Here is a 24,104-nt window from a genome sequence, read left to right on the forward strand (position 1 = left end):
ATAAAAAATCAGCTAGTACAATTGACTCCTTGTCAACTTGACACACAAACATCACTATTAAGCCTCAACCCTTACATTTTATTCATCCCAGGTCTAAATAACTTTAAAAATCCCACAGTCTTTGCAAATTTTTAAAATGCAAAATATCCAGTCTCTTTTAAAATCCAAAGTCTTTTTACAATTAAAAGTCTCTTAACTGTGGGCTCCATTAAAATACTCCCTTTAAGAGGAAAACATACGGGCAGTCACAATCAAAAGCAAAATCAATCTAACTTTCCAATGTCTGGGATTCACTCACAATCTTCTGGTTGCCTCCAAGAGTTTGGTTCACTTCTGCCGCTGTGCCCTTTGTAACCTACAACTCATCCTCTAGGCTCCAGATGCCTGTATTTCACTGCTGCTGCTGTTCTTGGTGGTCATTCATGGAACTGGCATCTCCAAAACACTGCTCTCTGCAACTAGGCTTCACCAATAAATTCTCATAGGCCCTCTTCATGGTGACAAACTTCAGCTCCTTTGGATGACCCCTGCAAGTCCTGGGCCATCAACTACAACTGAGGCTGCACCTTCACCAATGGCCTTCCATGGCCTCCCACAGTGCCAAGCCTCAGCTGCTCTTCATGACCCCTCATGCCTTCAAAATACATACCACCTGGGTGACTCTTACACATTACCAAGTCCATCCACAGCACAAGGTATAACCTTGGCTATCTCTGGAACACAGCCTCTGTGCTCCCAGAAAACACTTCCCACAGTATTTCACCTCAATGATGCTGGTCTCTTCTTATATTTTTGGTTGTGAGCCTAGCCTTTAACGGCTGAGCCATCTCTCCAGCCCTGCTGATCTCTTCTTAATCATCACTAATTTCTTAGCTCCAGCTAACCAGCATCAATAGTCCCAGCAATGCAAAGTTTTTGCTTTAGTAGTTCTGGTATCTTGTTAATCACAGCTGATTCTTCAATCCCAGCTAACCAAAACCACAGAATCTTCACGATCAAAAGAGCAACAGCCCTGATAAGAGTCTTTCATCTACCCTAAAATTCCACAAGCAAGGCCTCCATTTTCTGCACTGTTCTCAACATTATCTTCCAAGCTCCTACACAATATCCTACAGAACTCTTAACACCAAATGGATTTTCTAGACCAAATTTCCAAGTCCTTCCACAGTCCTCACCAAATCATGGTCACATTGTCACAGAAATACCCCACTTCTGGTACCAATTTATCTTAGTCAGAGTTTCTATTCTTGCAAAAACATCATGACCAAGAAGCAAGTTGGGGAGGAAGGGCTTCATTCACCTTAAACTCCAATGTTGCTGTTCATCACTAAAGGAAGTCAAGACTGGGACTCAAACAGATCAGGAAGCAGAAGCTGATGCACAAGCTATGGAGGGATGCTCCTTACTGGCTTGCTTCCCCTGGATTGCTTAGCTTGATTTTTTTATAGGCCCCAATACTACCAGCCCAGAGATGGTATCACCCACAAGGAGCCATTCCCCCTTGATAACTAATTGAGAAAGTGCCTTACAGCTGGATCTCATGGAGGCATTTCCTCAACTGAAGCTTCTTTCTCTGTGATAACTCTAGCTGTGTCAAGTTGACACAAATCAAGCCCATACACTATTTTCTTTACAATTTTTCTTAAAGATTTTAAAGATTTCTTTACTTTTATTTTATATCTGTGAATATTTTTGCTACTTGCATGTTTGCTTGTGTACCACATGTGTACCTCATGCCTGCAAAGTCCAGAGGAAGACACCATAGAACAGGTGTTACATACTATTTTAATGCAAAATATGGAAAAGCAGCAATTACTTACAATATCTCAGTCATTTCTTAAGCCCCAGAAACACTATTGTACAGGTTTATTTATATTTTTCATGTGTTTGAGTGTTAACCTTATTGTATATGGTTGTATGCTGCATGTGTGCCTGGTACCTACAGTTGCCAGAAGATTATTGCATGACCTGGAGCTACAGATGTTTCTGCTATACTGTGGCCACAGGGAACTGATCCCAAGTTTCCTTCATGAGTATTCAGTGTACCTAGCTGCCTGGCCATCTTTCTATCCCCCAAGGAAAAGCTTTGATACTATGAATAAATACAAGCAAACTTGGTACAATTTTAAGTATGAAAATTATAAATTATAAGTGAATATGAAACTGAATCATTACAAAATAATGGATAGGAAATTCTTGTTCACATTCCTAGATAACACCTTAGTGACTCTTGCATTGTCTACTACCTGCATGAATAGAAACATCATAAGCACCTACATATTCAACAATCATATGTCACAGAGAGTTGACACTTCAATCCACATAATGTCTACAAAAAATGAATTACTGGAATACAGCTCAATTTCTGAGACTTTAAGGGTCATCCCATAATGTTCCTGAGTTGGTAGGGGCTCATTTATACAATATTTACAAGTCATGGGTGAAATCAGGGTTTATTAAACTCGAATTTCCTGAATTTTGTAAAGATGTCCCGAGAAAAATGGACTGAGTGTTTTCATCATTCTGCCCCTCCCATTTAGACCACAATGGAAAAACTATCAATATTTGATGACCTTATACTTTGCCATTGATGAAATCAATAAGGACACCCACCTTCTTCCCAATGTTACCTTGGGTTTCCACATCTATAATGCCTTTAATTTTCACCCAAGAACTTTGGAGGGACCTCTAATGTGGCTGTCTGGAAGGAATGAATTTATCCCTAACTACAAATGCAAAACTCAATACAAAGCTCTTGGAATAATTTCAGGAACTAGGAGTGAATATTCTGCTGGTATTGGAACTCTTTTGGAGCGCTACAAAATTCCACAAGTAAGTTAGAAATGTTTTGGTGTACAGAAACACATACACAGTTTTAAAACAGCAGAGAAGTTGTCTATTTTATGATAGGCAGATTTAAAATATAAGTGAATGAATTACATGGATTCCACAATGTTCACCAATGGAAAGAGTGTGATGAAAAGCATGAGCAGTAAAATCTGTGAAATTCTGAGCAAATCACTGAGTAGTGTACATGATTCTTCATCCAAACACTGACAAGAGACAGTGTCAATGTTTAGGCTGAGTAATAACTAATTACCCAAGCTAGGGTATAAATATTTCATAGTCCATCAAGTATTCAATAATTTTTATAGAGGAATAGAGAGTCTAGACTATGTAACTAAATTTGGAACAATACTCAAGGCCAGCACCAATGCAAGTGGTCCAAGAAATTTATGATCTCATCGGAAAAAAAAAAAGAGTATCTGAGATTACTCATAGAGAAAATCTCCTTAAATATGCATTCACAGTAGGCTCTTGCCAGGCCCTCCTGAAGCAAAGAAACAATCATCAGACAATACTACAAGGAGAAAATATTAGGTGACCCCCCAACTTCACCTAATAGTTGAGATTAAAATCTGTGACCTTTATATATTGATTTTTTATCACTCATTTAAACAACTCAGAAATGTATTCTAATTATATTGCAACCTAATGTTAGAAAAAAATAAATTCATGATTTATCCATTTTTCTCAGTGATTTTTATTTTATATTTTTTGCTGGGTGATAACTGTCAAATCCTTCACTAGGGAGGAAATAAAGAGACAATAATCTCTGACTATGTTACCCCCAGATCTTCATGTCCTAATCTTTGCTAACTGCAAGAACTGAATATATAAAAATCTCTTTGTTTTTTATGTATATATTTCTTTGTTAAAGCTAAAATTCTGGGAAATGCTGTTATATGATCAAAGTGAGTGCACTTGGTAATGCTTTCTTCAGTCTTTGTCTACACCCAGCACTCTGTTACATTGCTATTGGAACAAGATGATCCTACCATGCCTCTCAAACACATTAAACATAAAATTGCTTATTTCTTGGCCGATTCAGGTCTTGAAGTAACTAATTGACCATGTCCTTGACAAAGACTGTATTCATTCACATAATGAGAAAGAGAATCTAATCTCACAGAAGATATTTTCCTCAACAATATTCAGTCCTTTGATCCTCATATGTGAAGAATGTACTCACTTGCTCTTTGAGCATGATGACTCCAAATAGCTAGAAACTCAGAATCACCAGGTTTTGCTTTGCTTCTTCAGGTCACCTATGGACCTTTTGATTCCATGCTCAGTGACAAAGATACATTCCCATCCCTTTATCAGATGTCTCCTAAGGACACAGCTCTAACCCAAGGGGTGATCTCTGTATTGCTGCACTTTGGCTGGAAGTGGGTGGGGGTCATTGTGTCTGATGATCTGAAGGGAATGGAGTTCCTCTCTCACCTGAAAGTAGAGATGTTATCAGAAGACATCTGTGTGACTTTTACAAAAAGCCTCAAAACAAATTTGAAGGTACAGTTTACATCTGGTGTTGCATTGGCGAATTTGAACCACCATCCACAAGCAAATGTGAACATATTCTATGGTGATATAGATGACTTGCTGTATTTTTGTTTGGAAAATAAACTTCTGTCAAGCAGAAGGAAGGTGTGGATCATGGCGAAGCTCCATTTAGTATACTTAGAGTCTGTATTCTTTAAGAGGAAGGATTTGATAAACTTTTTCACAGGAAGCTTACTATTTTCCAAGAAGAGAAATATCCCTGGTTTCAAGAACTTTCTTGAATCACTTACACCCTCCCACTACCCAGGAGAATTTTACTTCTATAAATTCTGGATTGACAAGTTTGATTGCGCACCTCCTGATTTGCTATGTGGAAGTAATAAACCCTGCCCACTAAATATTACTCTGAAAATTAAAGAAGGAGAAAATGATCTAAGGATCCCTTCTGAGGCCAGCTATTCCATATGGAATACAGTGTATGCAGTGGCCCACGCCATTCATAATATGTTTTTGAGAAAAACAGAAATAGGATCTCATGAAGACAAAAATCATGACAGGTTTCTTCCTTGGCAGGTAAGCCTCCATCATAAGCAAGGAAAGCATTTGGGAAATTATACTGATAGTAAGTTACTAAAGTCAAGCACATAATACTTTTTCATCTGATAACTAAAATAATAAGGAAAAGTGAAAGAGGCTTCTTTCACAATGTCTGTGTATGTGCCTGTATTTATGGTGCATGATATTGAGATTGATAGATTTTATTTCATGATATTAAATTTGAACATATTTAAACAAATGCTATCCTAGTTTGGGATGAAATTTTGTAAGAAATCCAATTAGAATTAATGCCAATTATAGAGTTCCGTCATGAAAATTTATACATTTTCATGCACTATGTCTGCTGTCAGAAGATACAGACATGTTGACCATATTCAACAGTAGCTATTCACATTTAATATAATCTATATTCGATAACCTATAACAATAGAACCTTTTGTGAAAAATAACAACTGTCTATACTAGGATCAAAGGTACCTGAGAAAATAATTGCTTTTACAGATTATTTACTCTTAATAAGGTACAATGAAGGTGAAACCCAAAACTGTCCTTCAATTAGAAATGTTACAAACAGAGCTCATGTGTGTAGGCCATATCCCTAATATTAGTAATAGATATGTTTGGGTTTGAACCAGACCAGATATAAACTTAGGATTCATGAGCCTTGATTATGACCTTCAAATAGGTTATTATCAAGAAAATTGTTGAACAAGTCTAATGAACTTTCTATTCAGTCAAAGATAAAGAAATGAAAAATGAACTCGGAATGTTTAGTATATTATCACATAAAGATGGTCTCTATATCTACATGTATACATATTTATTTAACTAACCATACAAACATATATTCATTGGATGGCATAAAAAAGGTAAATATATTAACAACTATAAACCACCAGCGTAGTGGTGCTTAAAATTTATTCCAATTTCCAAAACATCCATATTTTCTAATTGGAAACATTTTTCTTTTGCAGGGAAAAGAAACAGGGCCTTTTTCCCACTAACAACATGCTCCATATGTTGTTTCATTCCTTAGACAACATTTGCATTTGGGTTTAGGAACTCCTACACTAATTTCATGGTGAGAGAAGTTCATCTCACTGGAACAAATAGAGAGTAAATTACTCAAAGAAAGATTCTTCAGGAAGAAGGTCAGATTAGGGAGAAAGAGGATTGCTCTTAGGGCCTATCATGTTAGTCAGGGTTTCTATTCCTACACAAAACATCATGACTAAGAAGCAAGTTGGGGATGAAGGGCTTTATTCAGCTTATACTTCCATATTGCTGTTCATCACTAAAGGAAGTCAGGACTGAAACTCAGGCAGGTCCGGAAGCAGGAGCTGATGCACAGGCCATGGAGGGATGTTTCTTACTGGCTTGCTTCAGCTTGATCTCTTATAGAACCCAAGACTACCAGCCCAGGGATGGCACCAGCCACAATGGGCCTCCTGCCCTTGACCACTAATTGAGAAAATGCCTTACAGCTGGATCTCATGGAGGCATTTCCTTATCTGAAGCTCCTTTCTCTGTGATAACTCCAACTTGTGTCAAATTGACACTCAAAACCAGCCAGTACAATTGACCTTTTGTCAACTTGACACACACATTATGATTAAGCCTTAACCCTTACTTTCTTATTCACCCCAAATTCTAAATAACTTTAAAAGTCCCACAGTCTTTGCATATTAAAAGTTCAAACCCTTTTACAATTCAGTCTCTTAACTGGGAGCTCCACTAAAATACTTCTTTCAAGAGGGAAAAATATTGGGGCACAGTCACAACAAGCAAAATCAAACTCTAACCTCCCAATATCTGGGATCCACTTACCATCTTCTGAGTTCTTCCAAGGACTTGAGTCACTTCTCCAGCTCTGCTCTTTGCAACACATAGCTTATCTTCTAGGTTCCAGCTGCCTGTTCTTCACTGAGCTCTTAAAACCCAATGTCTCTTCTAGATCAAAGTTCTAAAGTCCTTACACAGTTTTCTTCAAAACATGGTCACGTTGTCATAAGAATTCCCCACTATGCTGGTACCAATTTGTGTTAGTCAGGGTCTCTATAACTGCACAAAACATTATGACTAAGAAGCAAGTTGGGGAGGAAAGGTTTTATTCAGCTTACACTTCCACATTGATGTTCATCACCAAAGGAAGTCAGGACTGGTACTCAAGCAGGTCAGGAAGCAGAAGCTGAGGCAGAGGCCATGGAAGGATGTTACTGGGTTGCTTGAGCTTGCTCTCTTATAGAACCCAAGACTACCAGCCCAGGGATGGCAACACCCACAATAGGCCTTCGATCTTTGACCACTAATTTAGAAAATGCCTTACAGCCAGATGTCATGGAGGCATTTCCTCACCTGGAGCTCCTTTCTCTGTGATAACTCAAGCTTGTGTCAAGTTGACACACAAAACCAGCCAGCACAGTCATCTACCAGTTATTTGTATGCACCACTCATATGCAATTGATGTCTCTCTGCAGCTGCATCCATTTCTGAGGAAAATCCAATTTACCAACACTGCTGGGGACCAAATAAGTTTTGATGAACATAAGAATCATATGGAAATGTATGAAATACAAAACTTCATGAAATATACTAAGCAGCATTCATTTCTAGTTAAAGTCGGAGAGTTTGCCTCCAAGAGTCCACAAGATCAAAGCTTATTTATCAATGAATCTCTGATTAAATGGCCAAACAATTTTAATCAGGTTTGGCAAAATTTCAACCTTTAATATGTAAATAAATATTTCAAAATTCTACTGCAAGTTGATTGATTGCATTGTATCTCTTTGAAATTTTGAAATTATTTCTACATTCTAAGAGCTTATCTTCATTGTGAGCTTGTGAGTGAGTTTTCATGCATGTGAATCCATGTGCCTATTGAAGCCACAGTGAACACTGGTTATCTTATTCAGTTGCTCTCTTCTTCAGTTTTAAACAAGATCTCTCTTTAAACCATTTGCTTTCTTATTTTTCTGTATTCACTGGACAGCATGCCCATTCCTGGCTCCTTGCCTTCGTTACCAACAAGTTGGGATTACAGTCATATAGTTCTGCACACAGCATTTTTTTTATCCCTTACACATGATCAAACACAGACATAATGCTTATGTGGCAAGCATGTTCTACACTGGGACATCTCCTTAGCTCTGTTTGATTCTTGTTATTCAGAAATAAACCACTCTTCCAGAAACTGACTTTCTGACACACACACACACACACACACACACACACACACACACATTCTTAGCTTTTTCTTATAGATAGAATTAGTTTGAATTTAATTTGAATTTGTGTGTGTGTTCATTCATGCTACCGTGAATGAATAAATCAATGTTCAGGGCTATATACATTTGTGTTTCTATGTATACACATGCACACATGCACACATTTTTTTATTACAAGTTCATGATGATGCTCAATGAATACTTCCATTTTACACAATCCATGTGCAGATATCCATAGTCCTTTTAAGGTTGTGAGGTAGTATAAAGAAGAAATATATTCTGAAATTGGATACAAGGCATTTCTGTAATGAATATTTGTGAGCTGTCTAATATATGTTCTGGAAGCTGAACTAGTATTTCTCAGCAAGAGCAGTATGCTTTCTTATCTTCTGGGCCAGTTCTCCTGTCCCATATATCTGTTAACATAGAGATGTTTATGAAACAGAAACTGAGTCCAAATTATGGCAAGAAGGAGGTCTAAGAAAAGGATGGAAATATTTCATATCATTCACAATTTCTAAAGTATTAACAAACTAAAGTTGTGTTAGAACAACAGTGTGATTAACTAAGAAGGTAATTGGAGAAAATCCTAAGTGATGGTGTCACTACTGTTAGAAAGAAAATGCATGGCACTATTCTGAGCATGGGGAATCAAAGATGAAATTCACAGTAATGGATCATAATTTTGTGTCCATGGAATATCAACACTTGATTTAATGGAAAGCTGTGACCATCCACCAATGGTCAAACCCTCTTTCATGGGAAAGTAAACTTCCCTTTGCAGCTAAATCAGAGCGAATGTATGTTATGACAAGATGGAGAATAAAAAAGTAGAAATGGAAGAGGCAAGTGTGACTCGGTTTGTGTCTGACAATCGAACTATTCCATCATTCCAACAAGAAAGGAGTGCCGGCTAACTGCCTCAACATCGAAAGTATAGATATTCCTTACATTTACAAAGGCTAGTAGAAGTGAGTTACAATGTATCTCCTTAAATAATGTTGAACATTAAGCAATGGGAAGTATGACAACTTCAACTCTACATTCTACATTCCCATATAAAGACCTCACAGTTCTTTATAAATATGAACAATTTCTATAGGTTGTATGCATTTAAGTTGTTTTGCTTTAAAATATTTTAAAGTAATGTGCGATATCATGATCACTTTTTCTGTGTTGCCCTCAGACTCCTCAGTCTGTATGTACCCAGAGCTGTGGTCCAGGGTTCTGGAAAATTCTACAAGAAGAAAGGCCTGTCTGCTGTTTTTCTTGTGTGCCTTGTCCAGAGAAGCACATTTCCAACCTAACAGGTAGAAAAATTCCTTTTCTCAGTGCTCTTGTGAACAAACAAGGAGAAACTTAAGAAGAGTCCTTGGCATCATATTGCAGCACTGTTCTCCATGTCTCTGTCACTCTTTCCCACATCCATTAGTAATCAGTGTTGATACCTCACAATGTATGAAGGTTTGAGTGGCAGTTTTCATGGTATTATGCCATCTATATCTCTAGTTTCAAAACCTGTTTTTCATCAAATGGAAAGTTCATCTCAGCTCTTGCAGTGATCCATGCTATAGGAATCCCATTATATGTGAGATGTGCAATTGTCAAGGATAACTGTGACAAATAAAAAAGCACAATGATCCTTACCTGACATTAAGCCTATAACAAGTATATGTAGGACTGTCTCCTAAAGGTTCCACCCATTGAACTAAGTTACAACACCCACAGTTTTTATTTTGAATATCAAAACTAATAGGAAAAGAAGTCTTTGAAAACTTTTTTGAAAAACATGTACATGATATACCTGCCTGATGATCATTGTCTGGAGATGTGGTCAGCCCTGAGAACACATATGCAGTTAAATTATGGTCTGAGAAGGTTGCACTTATGAATACACACACACACACACACACACACACACACACACTCACACATGCGCGGGTGCGTGCTGGTGCACACACACACACAAATGATCTTATTTTTCATGCATTTTTACATGCATAGAAGCATACATAATTTATTATATATAACTGGTTGGTCTGTAAGACAAAACTGCCATATGTTCTCAGGGCTGAACCTTTGGTATTGAATGCCCAGTTGGTGTGTTGTTCCCTGGGGCAGATCACGTCTTGCTATCCAAGTATTGTTAGTTTTCTCTTGGGTTTTGTTGTTTTGTTTTCTTTTGTTTTTAAATATTTTTAAGTTTTTTTCATTTGGAATTATATTAATTTTTATTATTAATTTTTGTACACTTCATATTTATTCCATCCACCCCCTGATCCACCTTCCGACTGTTCCACATGCCATACCTCCTCCCCACCCACCTGTCTCCTCTTGGATGTCCCCACTCCCCATTCCACCTGACCTTTAAACTCCCTTGGGCCTCCAGTCTTTTAAGGGTTAGGTGCATTATCTCTGAATGAACACAGACCCAGCAGTCCTCTACTGTATGTGTGTAGGGGGCCTCATATCAGGTAGTGTATGCTGCATGTTTTGTGGTCAAATGTTTGAGAGATCTTGGGGTCCAGAATAACTGAGACTGCTGGTCCTCCTACAGGATCGCCCTTCTCCTCAGCGTCTTTCAGCCTTCCCTCATTCAACAACAGGGGTCAGCTGCTTCTGTTCATTGTTTGGGTGCAAATATCTGCATCTGACTTTTTCAGTTGCTTGTTGGGTCTTCCAGAGTGTAGCCATACTAGGTCCCTTTTGTGAGTGCTCCATATCCTTAGTAATAATGTCAGGCCTTCGGACCTCCCCTTAAGCTAGATCCAACTTTGGGCCTGTTGCTGGACCTTCTTTTCCTAAGTATCCTCTCCATTTCCATTCCTGTAATTCTTTAAGACAGGAACAATTATGGGTAAGAGTTGTGACTGTGCAATAATAGCTCCCCTCTCCCTTATTTGATGCCCTGTCTTCCTGCTGGAGGTGGGATCTATAAGTTCCCTTGGGCATTTCATCTAAGGTCCCTCCCTTTGGTCCTGGAGTTTCTCACCTCCCAAGTCTCTGATGCATTCTGGAGGGTCCCCCAACATCCTATCTACGAAGTTGCCTGTTTCCATTCTTTCTGTTGGCACTCAGGGCTTCAGTCCTTTTCTCTCACCCAATACCAGATCAGGTTTTCCTCTTTCCCCCACTCTCCCCCACCCCAGTCCACTAGTGATTCCTTTCTTCTCCCTCACAAGTGGGACTGAGACATACTCACTTAGGAACTTCAGCTTGTTGACCTTTTTGAATTCTGTGGATTGTACCTTTGGTATTCTTTATTTGGGGTGGGGGGTGGCTAACATTCACTTATTAGTGAGTACTTACCATTCATGTCTTTTTGGGTCTGAGTTATCTCAGGATGATATTTTCTAGTTCCATCCATTTGCCTGCAAAACTCATGATGTCCTCATTCTTCATAGCCCAGTAGTATTCCATTGTGTATATGAGCCACATTTTCTGTTATCCATTCTTCTCTCATGGGACATCTGGATTGTTTCTAGCTTCTAGCTATCACAAATGAGACTGCTATGAACATAGTGGAACATGTGCTCCTGTGGCATGGTGGGGCATCTTTTGGGTATAGTCCCAAGAGTGGTAGAGCAACACTTTTGAAGCTATTCTCCAAGCAAGTCTCTGGAAACAGCATTACTTGAGCAAGATCATGCAGGGAGCTGGAAGAGCAAGTAATTTCTGTATCTCCAAGGGTGATCCTTGTCAGGCCTACCGACTTGATGTCTCATTCTGTAATATATAAACATTACAGCCGACATTTTGTTCTATAAAGATATTTGTATGGAATGTATGAGGTGCACAGTTAGGTTAGGGATGAATTTTTGTTTCTTGTTTGAGCAGGTGAAAGAAAAATGTCTTTTTGTGAGCAAGTTTGACCAATAACCAAATTGTAACAAATCTTCATTAATGACAGATGAGAGGATAGCATGATCGATTTTGAGGATTCTGTAGCTAACAAGATTTATAGGCTATGTATAGCTGAAGTTTTGGCTAGAGACATTTTTATATGTCAGCCAGTTTAAAAGCTATTCTCATGTCAAGGGATCAACAAATCATGTTACTTGTCCTGTTTGGTCTTCTTGAATTTTTATTTCCTGTCTGTAGCCATGATCTTCAGGGGGTCTTCCTTGGTCATTTCTAATCTATATTACTTTGGAAGTAGTGCAAAGCCTTTTTATTTCTTTCCCGTTAACTCAGATACAGAACCTCTTTCCCAAAATACCATGTCTTTGGCCCAGCAACCTGAAGTCATCAAAAGTGTGCATTGATTAAATTTAGCAGCCTCTTTTTTCTTTAGGTGTGTTCTACTTTGACCTTTCTCACTTATTTGCAATATATAACCATGAAACCTATGATCATCTTTATTTTGATAACTAAAACACTTTAAAACATTTAAAACCGTTATTATTTATTGAGATACAGCATCTCTGTAGTCCAAGCTACCCAGATGTTTGTAGATTAGGTTGGCTTTAGACTTATAAGAAATCTGTGTTTATACCTTTGTCTCCTACAAATTATGGTCAAAGGCCTGGATTCATTTATTCATCTATGCATACTTTAAAACATTTAAAGAAATTTCCATCTCTTTATTCATCTATCTTTAAAAACAATTAAAGAAAATTTTCATTTATTTTTCCTTCTATGGAGAATAATATCTTTGTAGATAAATATACTTACATCCCATTTCTCTTTATATAAATTAAATTGACATCTTTTTGTCTTTAACTTTTTAAATTTTCTTTTATTTACTATATGAGCCTATTTTTAGGCCAACAATGTGTCATATGTTAGGCTAAATAGTCTCAGGGTTCTAATGGAGCCCACATTCAAAAAATGTGGTTTGTGATAGTATTGGCTTATTATAGCTTTATTTATTTTCTATTTTAAAATTAATTTAAAGAACTTTTTATTTTTCCCTTCTCTGGAGATTAATATCTTTGTGGATATATACACAGTTAGATCCCATTTCTCTTTATATACATTAAATTAATATCTTTTTATATTTTTATTTATCCTTTTTTGGCTGTGGGAGGCATGTAGCCTTGCCTTTTGCCCTCTGAGCAGTAGGGCTTCCTTGTGTAATAAGGACTCTTAGCATCTATGCTGAGGCAACTTAGAAGTGTTTGAGAAGACAAAGTGGATCTCAAGCTGACACCTACAGTGTTGCCTATGTTGGGAAGTGTAGCTGTGGCCTAGCTTATGCCATGGATGCCTGAATTGTGTGCATCACTTTTGAATGTATTTTGACTTGGTCCCTTAACCCACATGGCATGGAGAAAAACTGTCCAGCTCTGCTAAAATCTAATTTCCTTTCATATGTATTTTGTCCTAGTCCTGAATCTTCATGGCTTGGGGGGAAAATACAGATCTGTTAAGAAACCAATTCTCCCTGCCTCCCAAGCTTAAAAAGATGGTATGAATTTTCTATTTGTATACTGGAAATGGAAAACCTAGGGAAGAGAACATTAATTACAGATGTAAGCATCATCAACAGAATATAAGAGACGGGAGAACAAATCTCAGACACAGAAGATACTATAAAAGAAATTGATGCATTAGTCAAAAAAATTAAGTCTGAATAACTATTGGCACAAAACATCAAGGAAATCTGGGACACCATGAAAAGGTCAAACTGATGAAAATTAGGAATAGAATAAGGAGAAGATTCCTAGCCCAAAGGTCCAGAAAATACTTTCAACAAAATCATAGAAGACATTTTTCCTAACCTAAAGACAGAGATGACTATAAACACAAGAGAAGCTCATAGAACATGAAATAGACTGGTCCAGAAAAATTGAATCCTCCCACAGCATAATAATCAAAAAACTAAATATAAGAATAAAGAATATTAAAAGCTATGAGGGAAAAGGGTCGAGTAACATGTAAAGGCTTACATTGACTTACACTGGAATTCTCAATAGAGACTCTGATAGCCAGATGGGCCTGAGAAGATTAGTTGCAGTCTCTAAGAGACTACAGATGCCAGCCCGAACTACTATACCCAGCAAAACATTCAATCACCATCAATGAAAAAAAACAAGATATTCCATAACAAAACCAAATTAAATAATATCTAACCACAAATCTAGGCCTATGAAAGATACTAGAAGTAAAACTCCAACCCAAGAATGATAACTACACCTAAGGAACATAGAAAATAAATAATTCCACACAAGAAAGATCAGAAGAATAGAAATATACACACTCAACCACCACCACCAACAGTAATAGCAACAAGATCAAAATAATGGGAATTGACAATCATGGGTCGTTAACATCTCTCAACATCATTGAACTCAATTCATTTTAAAAGATGTATGTTAACCACATGGATCTAAAGACAGGATTGAACATTCCATAGAATACAATAAATCCACCTCAGCAACAAAGGTAGGCATCACTTCAGATTAAAGGGCTGGAAAAATAATTACCAAGCAATCAGTCCCAAGGAACAGATTGTAGTAGCCATTATGATGTTTAATAAAATATGCTTTCAAGCAAAATTAACCAAAAAAGGTGGAAAAGGACACCTCACACTCATCAAAGGGAAAATACATGAAGATGATGTCTCTATTCTAAATATCAGTTTTCCAAGTGCAAGAGCATACATGTTTGTAAAAAAATATTATTAAACCTTCAATTACACATTGAAACCCACACATTAAGAGTGGGTGACTTCAGTACCTCACTTCTCACCAATGAACAGGTCATAATTGACAAAAACTAAACAAAAAATAATTGAACTAACAAATGTTATGGCTCAATTGAACCTAACAGATATCCAGAGAACATTTCATGAAAACACAAAATAATATTCCTCCTTCTGAGCTCATCATGGAACCTCCTCCAAAACTGACCATTTTTACTTGTTCACAAAACAATACCCAGCATATACAAGAAAATGAAATAAACCCTGAATCTTATCAGACCACAATGGATCAAATCGGGACTTCAACAACAACAGAAACAAAACAAAACAGAAAGCCTACAAACTTTGGAACTGAGTCACTGCTTAATGACATCTAGGTCAAGGAAGAGACAAAGAAATAAAAGACTTTCTAGAATTCAATGAAAACGAAGGCACAACATCCCAAAACTTATGAGACAGACAAAAGAGCTGCTCAGAGGAAAGTTCATAGCAGTAAGTGCCTTCATAAAGAAATTGGAGAGATCCTGTACTAGGCATTTAACAGCACATCTGAAAGATCTAGACAAAAAGAAGCAAACACAGCCAATTGGAGTAGACAGTTGGAAATAACAAAAGCCAGTAATGAAATTCTTAACATGAAAACAAAGAGAAGAATACAAAGAATCAATGGAACAAAGTGCTGGTTCTTTGTGAAAATCAACAGACACAATATCCAAATTGACACAATCAGAAATGGAAAAAGGGATATAACAAGAGACACCAAGGAAATGTAAAGAGCCAATAGATCTTACTTCAAAAACATGTACTCCACAAAATTGGAAAATATAAGTGAAATGGACAGTTTTTATGTAAGAAAAAAACTTATCAAAGTTAAGTCAAGGTTGGATAAACAAGCTAAATAACCTCTTAAACACTGAAGAATAGAAGGAGTCACTAAACATCTCTCAAACAAAAATATTCTAGAGACGGATTGTTTTAGCAAAGAATTCCATCAGACCCTCAAAGAAGAGCTAACACCAATATTTTTCAAATTATTACACAAAACAGAAACAGAAGGAACAAGTAAAAAAGGAACATAAAATGAATAAAAATTCATTTTATGAGGTCACAGTCACCCTGATCTCTAAACCACATAAAGACTCAACAAAGAAAAAATTCTCAGACTATCTCCCTTATGAACATTGATGCAAAAATACTCAATAAATACTTGCAAACCTAATCGAAGAACACATTAAAAATATCATCCACCACGATTAAGTAGCCTTTATACCATATATTCAGTGATAGTTCAACATATAAAAACCCATCAATGTAATCCACCATATTAGCAAACTGAAAGAACAAAAAATCCAATTGATCACCTTATTAGATTCTGATAAAGGCTTTTACAACATCCTTATATATTGGTACTACCTATAAAAACTTCAATATGTGTGCTATAATACAAAAAACCACTGAGATTAAGTACATTGTTTAGTAGGATTAGAGAGAAGATGGTCTCCCATAGAAGAGTAAATATATTATTATGGCAAGACATAGCAGGGTTAAATGGGGACAAGGATTGAAGAACAGTGTAGCAGAGGGAATATAGGCAGGGACAACTAATACAAAGGGTCATTTGAGGGGGTCATGTGGAAACCTATTATTGTAGGCACAGCTTAAAAATATAACACACATGAAAGAATTCTGAAATGAGTCACTAAATATTCACATCAGAAATAATGCATATATGAATTCCCAGAGAACATGGCTGCATGCACAAGACCTGAACAAGTTCTGCTACAGGTCCCAATAATCAGCCAAGAAGAACCCTAACTAAGAGGCTTTCTACAATGGAGAAATACTGTCAAAGGAAAAGTCAGTTTCTCCAAATGTTCTCTTAATGGGTAATAAGCATATTTGAGGACAGACCACATGTTCATTTGTAGGTGGGATTTTCAGTAGAGAGATTGAAACTCTGGGTGATAGTCAAAGATCAGAGATTCACCCCTGATTCTGAGGAAGTCGGATACATGAAACTCAGGAGAGGTAACTAGCCATGTGGTAGACATAGAATAGTTCAAATTGTTTAAGTTACAAGTTAGTTGAACAACAAGCCAAGTTTATGGCCTAGGCATTTATCTATAAATAAATAAGCTTCCAAGTTATTTTGGAGGAACTGGGGTGTGAGTGGAAAGGCCTGGGATTACACACATCATTAGATTGTCAACAAAAAATACACATATCATTAGATAACCTACAGAAATGAACTCAATGAAATTTTTGCAGACATTTTGTTTCATTTTGTGAGGAAATGTGTGTGTATGATTGTGTGTGTGTGTGTGTGTGTGTGTGTGCGTATCGCTTGTTTAAGTTGAATTTTTCTTTCATGGATTCCCTAATACTAGTCTGTGTATTTCCTATGTTGGGAGATAAGGCCAGAAAGGAACTGTATAATGTGTAAGGAAGGGAGAAAATAAAAAAGGAGAAGAGCACATGGGAGGAGAATGAAGTGGGGAGAATACAATTGGGTAGNAAAGGAGAAAAATGTGAACACATGGTAGTCGAGTATAGGAAGTGAGGTTTGATCATATTAATGATTATTGTACATATTTAAAACCTCAAAAATTAATATCAATAAATAATTTAAAATTATATGAAGGGTTTCTTGACAGGTAAAGGTTATTGAAATATGAGCACAAAAGGTTTAACTTTCGTTGCCCCAAAAAGTCATAAAACTGAACAGAAGGCTTACCACTAGGCAAAAAAGACTGAGAGTAGAAATGAGATCTCAAAAGACTTCATATATATCTTGACACTATAAAGAACCCGAATGTACCAGGCTAAACACAACATAAGAAGACATTCTTCATGGATTGAACATGGGATGAGTAAATAATTATAGTATATAAAATCTTCATTTGCTTCCCTCAACAGATCAGCCGAAGTGTATTGCTTGCCTGATTCAAGAATACCCAAACCCTGAGAGAAACCACTGTCTGCCTAAATCAGCGACCTTCCTGTCCTTTGAGGATCCTCTGGGCATGTCTTTGGCCTGCATGGCTCTGGGCTTCTCTGTCAGCACAGCTGCAGTTTTGGGGATCTTTCTCAAGCATCAAGACTCACCCATCATTAAGGCCAATAACCTTACTCTCAGTTACATTCTGCTGATCTCCCTCCTCCCCTGTTTTCTATGCTCCTTTCTTTTCATTGGCCACCCAAACACAGTCTCCTGCATACTGCAACAAATAACATTTGCACTTGTTTTCACATTGGCTCTTTCTACTGTTTTGGCCAAAACCATAACTGTAATTCTGGCTTTTAGGGCCCTGAAACCAGGAAGAACAATGAGAAGGTTGTTTGTTTTAGGCATCTACAATGCTGTTATCCCCATCTGTGTCCTGATCCAACTTATTATCTCTGGCATCTGGCTGGCAACCTCGCCACCCTATATTGACACAGATTCATACTCTGAACATGCTCATATCATCATTTTATGCAACAAGGGCTCAGTTACTGCATTCTATTGCATGCTGGCATACTTAGGGACACTGGCCCTAGGGAGCTTCACTGTGGCTTTCCTGGCAAGAAACCTTCCTGACACATTCAATGAAGCCAAGTTCCTGACATTCAGTATGGTGGTGTTCTGCAGTGTCTGGGTCACCTTTGTCCCTGTCTACCAGAGCACCAAGGCCAAGGCCATGGTGGCTGTGGAGGTCTTTTCCATTTTGGCCTCCAGTGCAGGGTTGCTAACATGTATCTTTTTCCCTAAGTGCTACATTATTCTAAGAGAACCTGATAAGAACAATTTGAGATGTTTTAAAAACAAAAGACATTGTATAAAAAAATGACCATTTGGAATGAATTAACTAAATCTCTCTAATAAAATCAATTAGTGTAGTAAAATGAAAATTTTGGCCTACTTTCTATTAGTTTTTGTTGCGTGTCTATTTAACAAAATATTACATGAGCATCTCACTGTGTCTCACATACAGACAATATATTCTGAATACAAACTATTGCTAAAATCACATTTTAGTAAATTATGTGTGGTTCTTATTAATTTGTAAAAATATAAATATTCAAAATTCAATACATGTCAGTAACTTAAACCTATAATATATGAACTAAAGATTTTTCTATTGGTCTTTCTTTATCTTTTGGAGAATAACAGGCCTTTTTGTGATAGTTGAGATCTTCTATGGGACAGACATAGAATTGACTCTCTGGCAATGGAGGCTTGAATTATTGTACAGCTACTCTGGAAATCAGTGTGGAAAATTCCCAGAGAAGTAAAAATAAATCTACCATCTGAGCCTGCTCTACCATTCCTTGACATAGGCTCAAAGGACTCAGTATCTCACTCCAGGGACACTTTGCTCAGCCATGCTCACTACTGTTCTCTTCAAAATGGATAGGAAATGGGACTGCCTAAATGTTCTTAAACTGGTAGTGAAGCAAAATGTTATACTTAAATAGATGGAAATAGAAGCAAAGTTATTGATTTAGGAAACACAGATCCAGAAAACAATTGTGAGATGGTCCCTCTAAGGTATCTAGCTCCAAATTTTCAGATGTAAATGTTCACCCTGGAGTAATGTACAAACCAAGAAACAGGGTGGAGGGAGCAATTTGGGAGTAGAAAAGAAGACTATCCATGATCTGACTGGGGAAAGAGGAAAGGGGGTTATTCTAAATATAAATAGGGGATATAGGTTCCAAAATTTGAAGTGGCTGTAATGACAGTAAATTTATTTGAAAGAATCATGAACAATCATACTTTAAACTATCTACCTAAAATATAAATACATTATATACTTAAATTCATCCTTAAATATACAAATATAGTTAAAAGGAAAGTTAACAACCATTACTTTAATAAGCAAGAGAAATATTAATATATACTAAAATATTTGTTATTAAACACATAAAAGTACAGTCCACCACTCACCAAAGGAGCTTTTCTTTACAACAATGATCATGACAGAAAACTACAACTAATGAATTCAGACCTCTGAAGATCAGGAACATCTGCTATACCTACAAGACAATTCACATAATTAAGGCTCATGAAGAAGATGGGGCAAAAAGTTTGTAAAAGGCAGAGAATTCGTGTTTTCTCTGAGACTGTATCTCCTAATAATGCCAGAAGCTACTCACATGTCTTATGAATATGCCTTCATAAGCATGAATGCTAATAGACTTGTCAAATTGGTCAACAACACATAAGACTCAAGCCACAGAAAAATCTACAGAGAACTAATAAAGACTGAGAGTAGGCAAAATAGTCTTCCCTAAGGAAGAGCACACCATTCAGACACACAACACCAAATGATTACCCATAAAAACATACATACAAGTAACATTACAAAGACAGAACAAGTTGTATTTAGGAGTATATATACATACCTACATGTATGTAATAATATTTTTAAGGGAAAAAGGGTTGAACTTGAAAAAGAGCCTGGAGAGTTGTTTTGGACTCTTTGGAGGGAGAAAAAAGAAGTCAGAAATTGATGTAATTATTTTACATTAAAAATAGAAACACTACTAATTTATTATAAACCTGTAATTTCGAGATAAATGGATAAAATTAGAAAAAAAAAACATATTGAGTGAAGTAATTCAGACCCAGAAATATAAACTTTAAATATTCTTCTCTCTCTTCTGATAGTCCTAGTCCAAGTGTGAGTACAGGTGTATCTCTATATGAAGTCTTTTCCCTTTTCTCATTGAATCTTCTTCTGTCCTGTTTGACTGATAGCTTCTTATAGGCATGCTCTTGTCTGGAGAGGCACTAGAAGGGAATTAGATCAGAGGTAGATCTGATATGGACTTAGCTGGGAGAAGTGGAGGGACAGGAAACTGTAGCATGGATGTATTTACGATATGAGATAAGAATCTATTATCAATAAAAAACCAAAAAACTGAAACGCATTAAAATAAAGAAAAGTACAGCAAAGAGAGAATATAGTAAAATGTCCTTTCTGTTCATCATTTTTAAGCATGCAAGGGATTATATTTTTGTATTTTGTAATCCTAAAACAACAGTTGTGTAATTAGTCTTAAGACCTACTCAACAATAGATAAACCATGACTAGTAATGTGAACCTAGCTTACTGCCCAAAGCTAGGTATGGAACTTGGAGGAGAAATTAAAACCACCACTTTTCAAGATCAGCATAATCTCTAATGACACCCTAAACCTTTGTCCTAGCACTCATGGGTAAGTGTAGTACTCAACCCACATGAAGGAAAATTCTTTTGGAACAGAGACCATTAGATTAAATCACAACCAATCAAAATGAAGAGTTGTAGAGATAGATTCTGTCCTAAGGGCACATCTACAATACAACTCTTGAAAGTAAGACTTAGGGATCATTGCAGAAGAGGGATGGTAAAATCCTAAGAACCAGAGAAACAACAGTTTGTAGTGACGTTGTTTCTCCCAACAATTACAGAATTCATGTTTGTAAAGTCTCAGTAGCATAACTGACTAAACATGGTCTGAACAAGGAAGACAATAGAGAGTATAGCCTAGATGAGGGAAAGCCCACAAATACTCAGATCTACTAAAAGATCTACAGAAAACTAAGACATTCTGAGAGAGGGAGAAACAGCATTCTCCATGCAAGAGCATGCCAATTGATTACTTAACACCTAACGATCAGTTCTGTAAACATAATTTCAAGAAGTATTATACAGACAGAGCAGGTTGTACTTCTGTATATGTGTGAGAGAGTATATACACACAGATATGTAACAAATGTTAGTGAGAATAAAGGCCATGAATTTGAAAGTGAACATCAAAGAATATGTGGGAGGTTTTGGAGGGAAAATGTGTAGAAGAGGAAACAATGTAATTACATTATAATCTCAAAAAATAAATAAAAAGCATTATCTGTAAACTATTTTTGTTTATATTTACAGCTGATAAGTTTGGCTGAAAATTATATCAGTAAATTAAAAGATAATATAGTCAGCTGATTTCTTAAAAATGAGGCAATTTAGTGTATTTTTTCTGTCTTCTTATTGTTCTAGTGTGGTTTAGTGGTACAATGACCATGGCAACTCTGATGAATGAAAACATTTAATTAGGGCTGGACTAGAGTTTGGAAGGTTAGTTCATTGTCATCATGGCAAAGAGTATGGTAGATGCAGAGAGACATGGTACTAGGTAAGTTGCTAGCAGATCTATATCTGGATCCTATTGAGGGTCTTTCAGGCATCCTGCTTGAGGTTTAATAATAAAGACATGGGGACATCAATACAGTTTAAGTCTGTTGTTCTGCTGGAGTCTCTCAGCTAGTCTCTAACTTCATCTGACTTCTTCTCCACCATGGTTCTCACTTCCCACTTTCCAACTCTGTCCTGTCTACTTTCTGTCCTCCTCTGTGTTTGTCTATATCCGGATCTTTTACAGGTCTTTCTGCTCCAACTCCAAGCAGCTAGATCCAAAAAAGTCATATTTGATACTCAAGTAGTTGGCTTTGTGAAGCATGTGACCTTTCCCAGGAGAGCTTGCCTTTTTTTGAGCAGGTGAAGAAGGGATAAATATTTATATATCCTGCTAGTCTGGTACCAGCTCAATTAACAATTGAAAACACAGGAAAACACCTCGTCATAGCTGGTAAGTACAATATCTGTGGGTCATCCAAACAGAATTCATAGGCAGCAAAAAGAGAGTGAGAGAGGAAGAGACAGACAGACAGAGAGAGACAGAGACAGAAAGAAAGGCTGGCTTGGGCATCACCAGAACAGGGCTGCACTACTACAGCAAGCTCTGGAGATTCCAACACAACTGAAGCAGAAGAAAATCATCTCAAGTCCAATCTCATGAAGGTAAGATAATAGAGGCCAATTTTTTTTTTTTTAGCTTTGATACAATATTTAAGAGCAGCAGAACAAAACTTAAAAGACAGAGTGATCAGCATGAGCCCACCCTCCCCATAGAGGCCTTTGAAGAGGAAATGAATAAATCCCTAAAAGAAATACAGGAAAACACACCTCCAATTGAATGTTCCTCCTTTCTACTTCCTGCTCATCTCTGTTTCTATCCTCTTGACTCCTTTTCAATCTCTATGGTGTTTTCCTATGTTTACTCACCTGTAAACTGGTTTGCTGGACCTTTTGACCTATGGTTGACTTTATTCAAATCTTGTTTACAATGATCAGAAACATCTTGGAAGGATATATGCTAGGTTGTGCCATTCCAAAACTAGAAACAGGTTTTTCCAGTACACATTTCCACAGTGTGATCAATATCTTGGAACAAACTTAACCAGGAAATTGCCAGCTAGATGGTCTGTTTAGAAAAGGGCCACTCCAGTGGCTCTCATGGTGCCCAGCAAGACTATGAGACCCAGTTGAATGAGCAGCCATCTCTCAGCTCTAAATTGAATTCTTCAGGGTTATAGAGACAAATCTGGGGAACAATCATTTCAGGGATGTAGAAACCTTGAAAAGGGGGCTTAATACTGGAAATATGCTTGCACCAGGGAAGAGGACCTTCGTGACAGTGATGTTACAGAACATGAAGAGGACCCTACAGGACAAACGAGGAAGAATAGACTTAAAAAAGGAATGCTTTATAACTTGCCTTTTGGATAAAGGCCCACAGGTTCAAGAAGCACGATGTTCATGGGAGAAGCTGCCAATAGTGGCCAGGAGAGGGAAGTGCAGAAAAATCACTGAGAGGAGTTAGGGTGGGTCATTAGGGGAAGGAGATCATCTGTATGGTAGATGTATTGAGCCAGGAGACAAAGGCTTGGACCTCTTTTTGTGTTTGATCTTCCTGTTGAAGAATATCAAAGTAGGTAAAAACAACTCAGAGCCAAAGACAAGCTGGCAGGAGATATGTAGGTTGGCTATGGGTTTTTGTCATAGCTATTAGGGTAGAGCTTACCCACGACTCCCATTTGCCATTGTTCTTCCCAGAGATTCCCACTGGAAAGTTGAACTTGTGAATTAAGATTGGCAAGCATAGTGCCACCATGACTGGTGTATTAAATTCAGTTTCTCCAATATCTGAAACCTCCATAAATGGAGACTCCTGGAGGCAGTCACCTGTATTGTAGTAAGGAAATGGTTAGGGATAGTGAAAATGGAATCAAGGTGTAGAAGAATCCCAGTCTTGGTCCAGCATCTTTCAAGTAGGCAGCCCTGGGTTGCTATGATTTTGTGGTTTCCATTATAGGTCTTCCTAGCAGAGTCTCCAGTGATTGGTATAGGAAGGGTTAGGAGCAGGCTGTGCAATAGTGGAGTTAGAATGATGAGTAACAAAAACTGCCAGAAGAAAGAAGAAAGGGAGGGCTGTTGAGGCCACAAAGCCTGGGCGGTTGCATCTAGGTC

The 24,104-nt window shown here is 37.3% G+C and overlaps 1 protein-coding gene across 1 annotated transcript; it reads left to right on the top strand.

The window, feature by feature from the left end:
- Positions 1 to 2,556: 2,556 nt before the first annotated feature.
- LOC110288483 (vomeronasal type-2 receptor 116-like) lies at positions 2,557 to 18,605 on the top strand. Its single transcript, XM_021154817.1, has 5 exons — positions 2,557 to 2,836; positions 4,085 to 4,920; positions 7,383 to 7,610; positions 9,316 to 9,439; positions 17,692 to 18,605. Exons 1-5 carry the CDS (start codon positions 2,569 to 2,571, stop codon positions 18,603 to 18,605), a joined length of 2,370 nt encoding a protein of 789 aa, XP_021010476.1. The 5' UTR covers positions 2,557 to 2,568.
- Positions 18,606 to 24,104: the final 5,499 nt, after the last annotated feature.

Source organism: Mus caroli, unplaced genomic scaffold (assembly GCF_900094665.2).
Source record: "Mus caroli unplaced genomic scaffold, CAROLI_EIJ_v1.1 scaffold_12466_1, whole genome shotgun sequence".
In the NCBI taxonomy this organism is placed as follows: domain Eukaryota; kingdom Metazoa; phylum Chordata; class Mammalia; order Rodentia; family Muridae; genus Mus; species Mus caroli.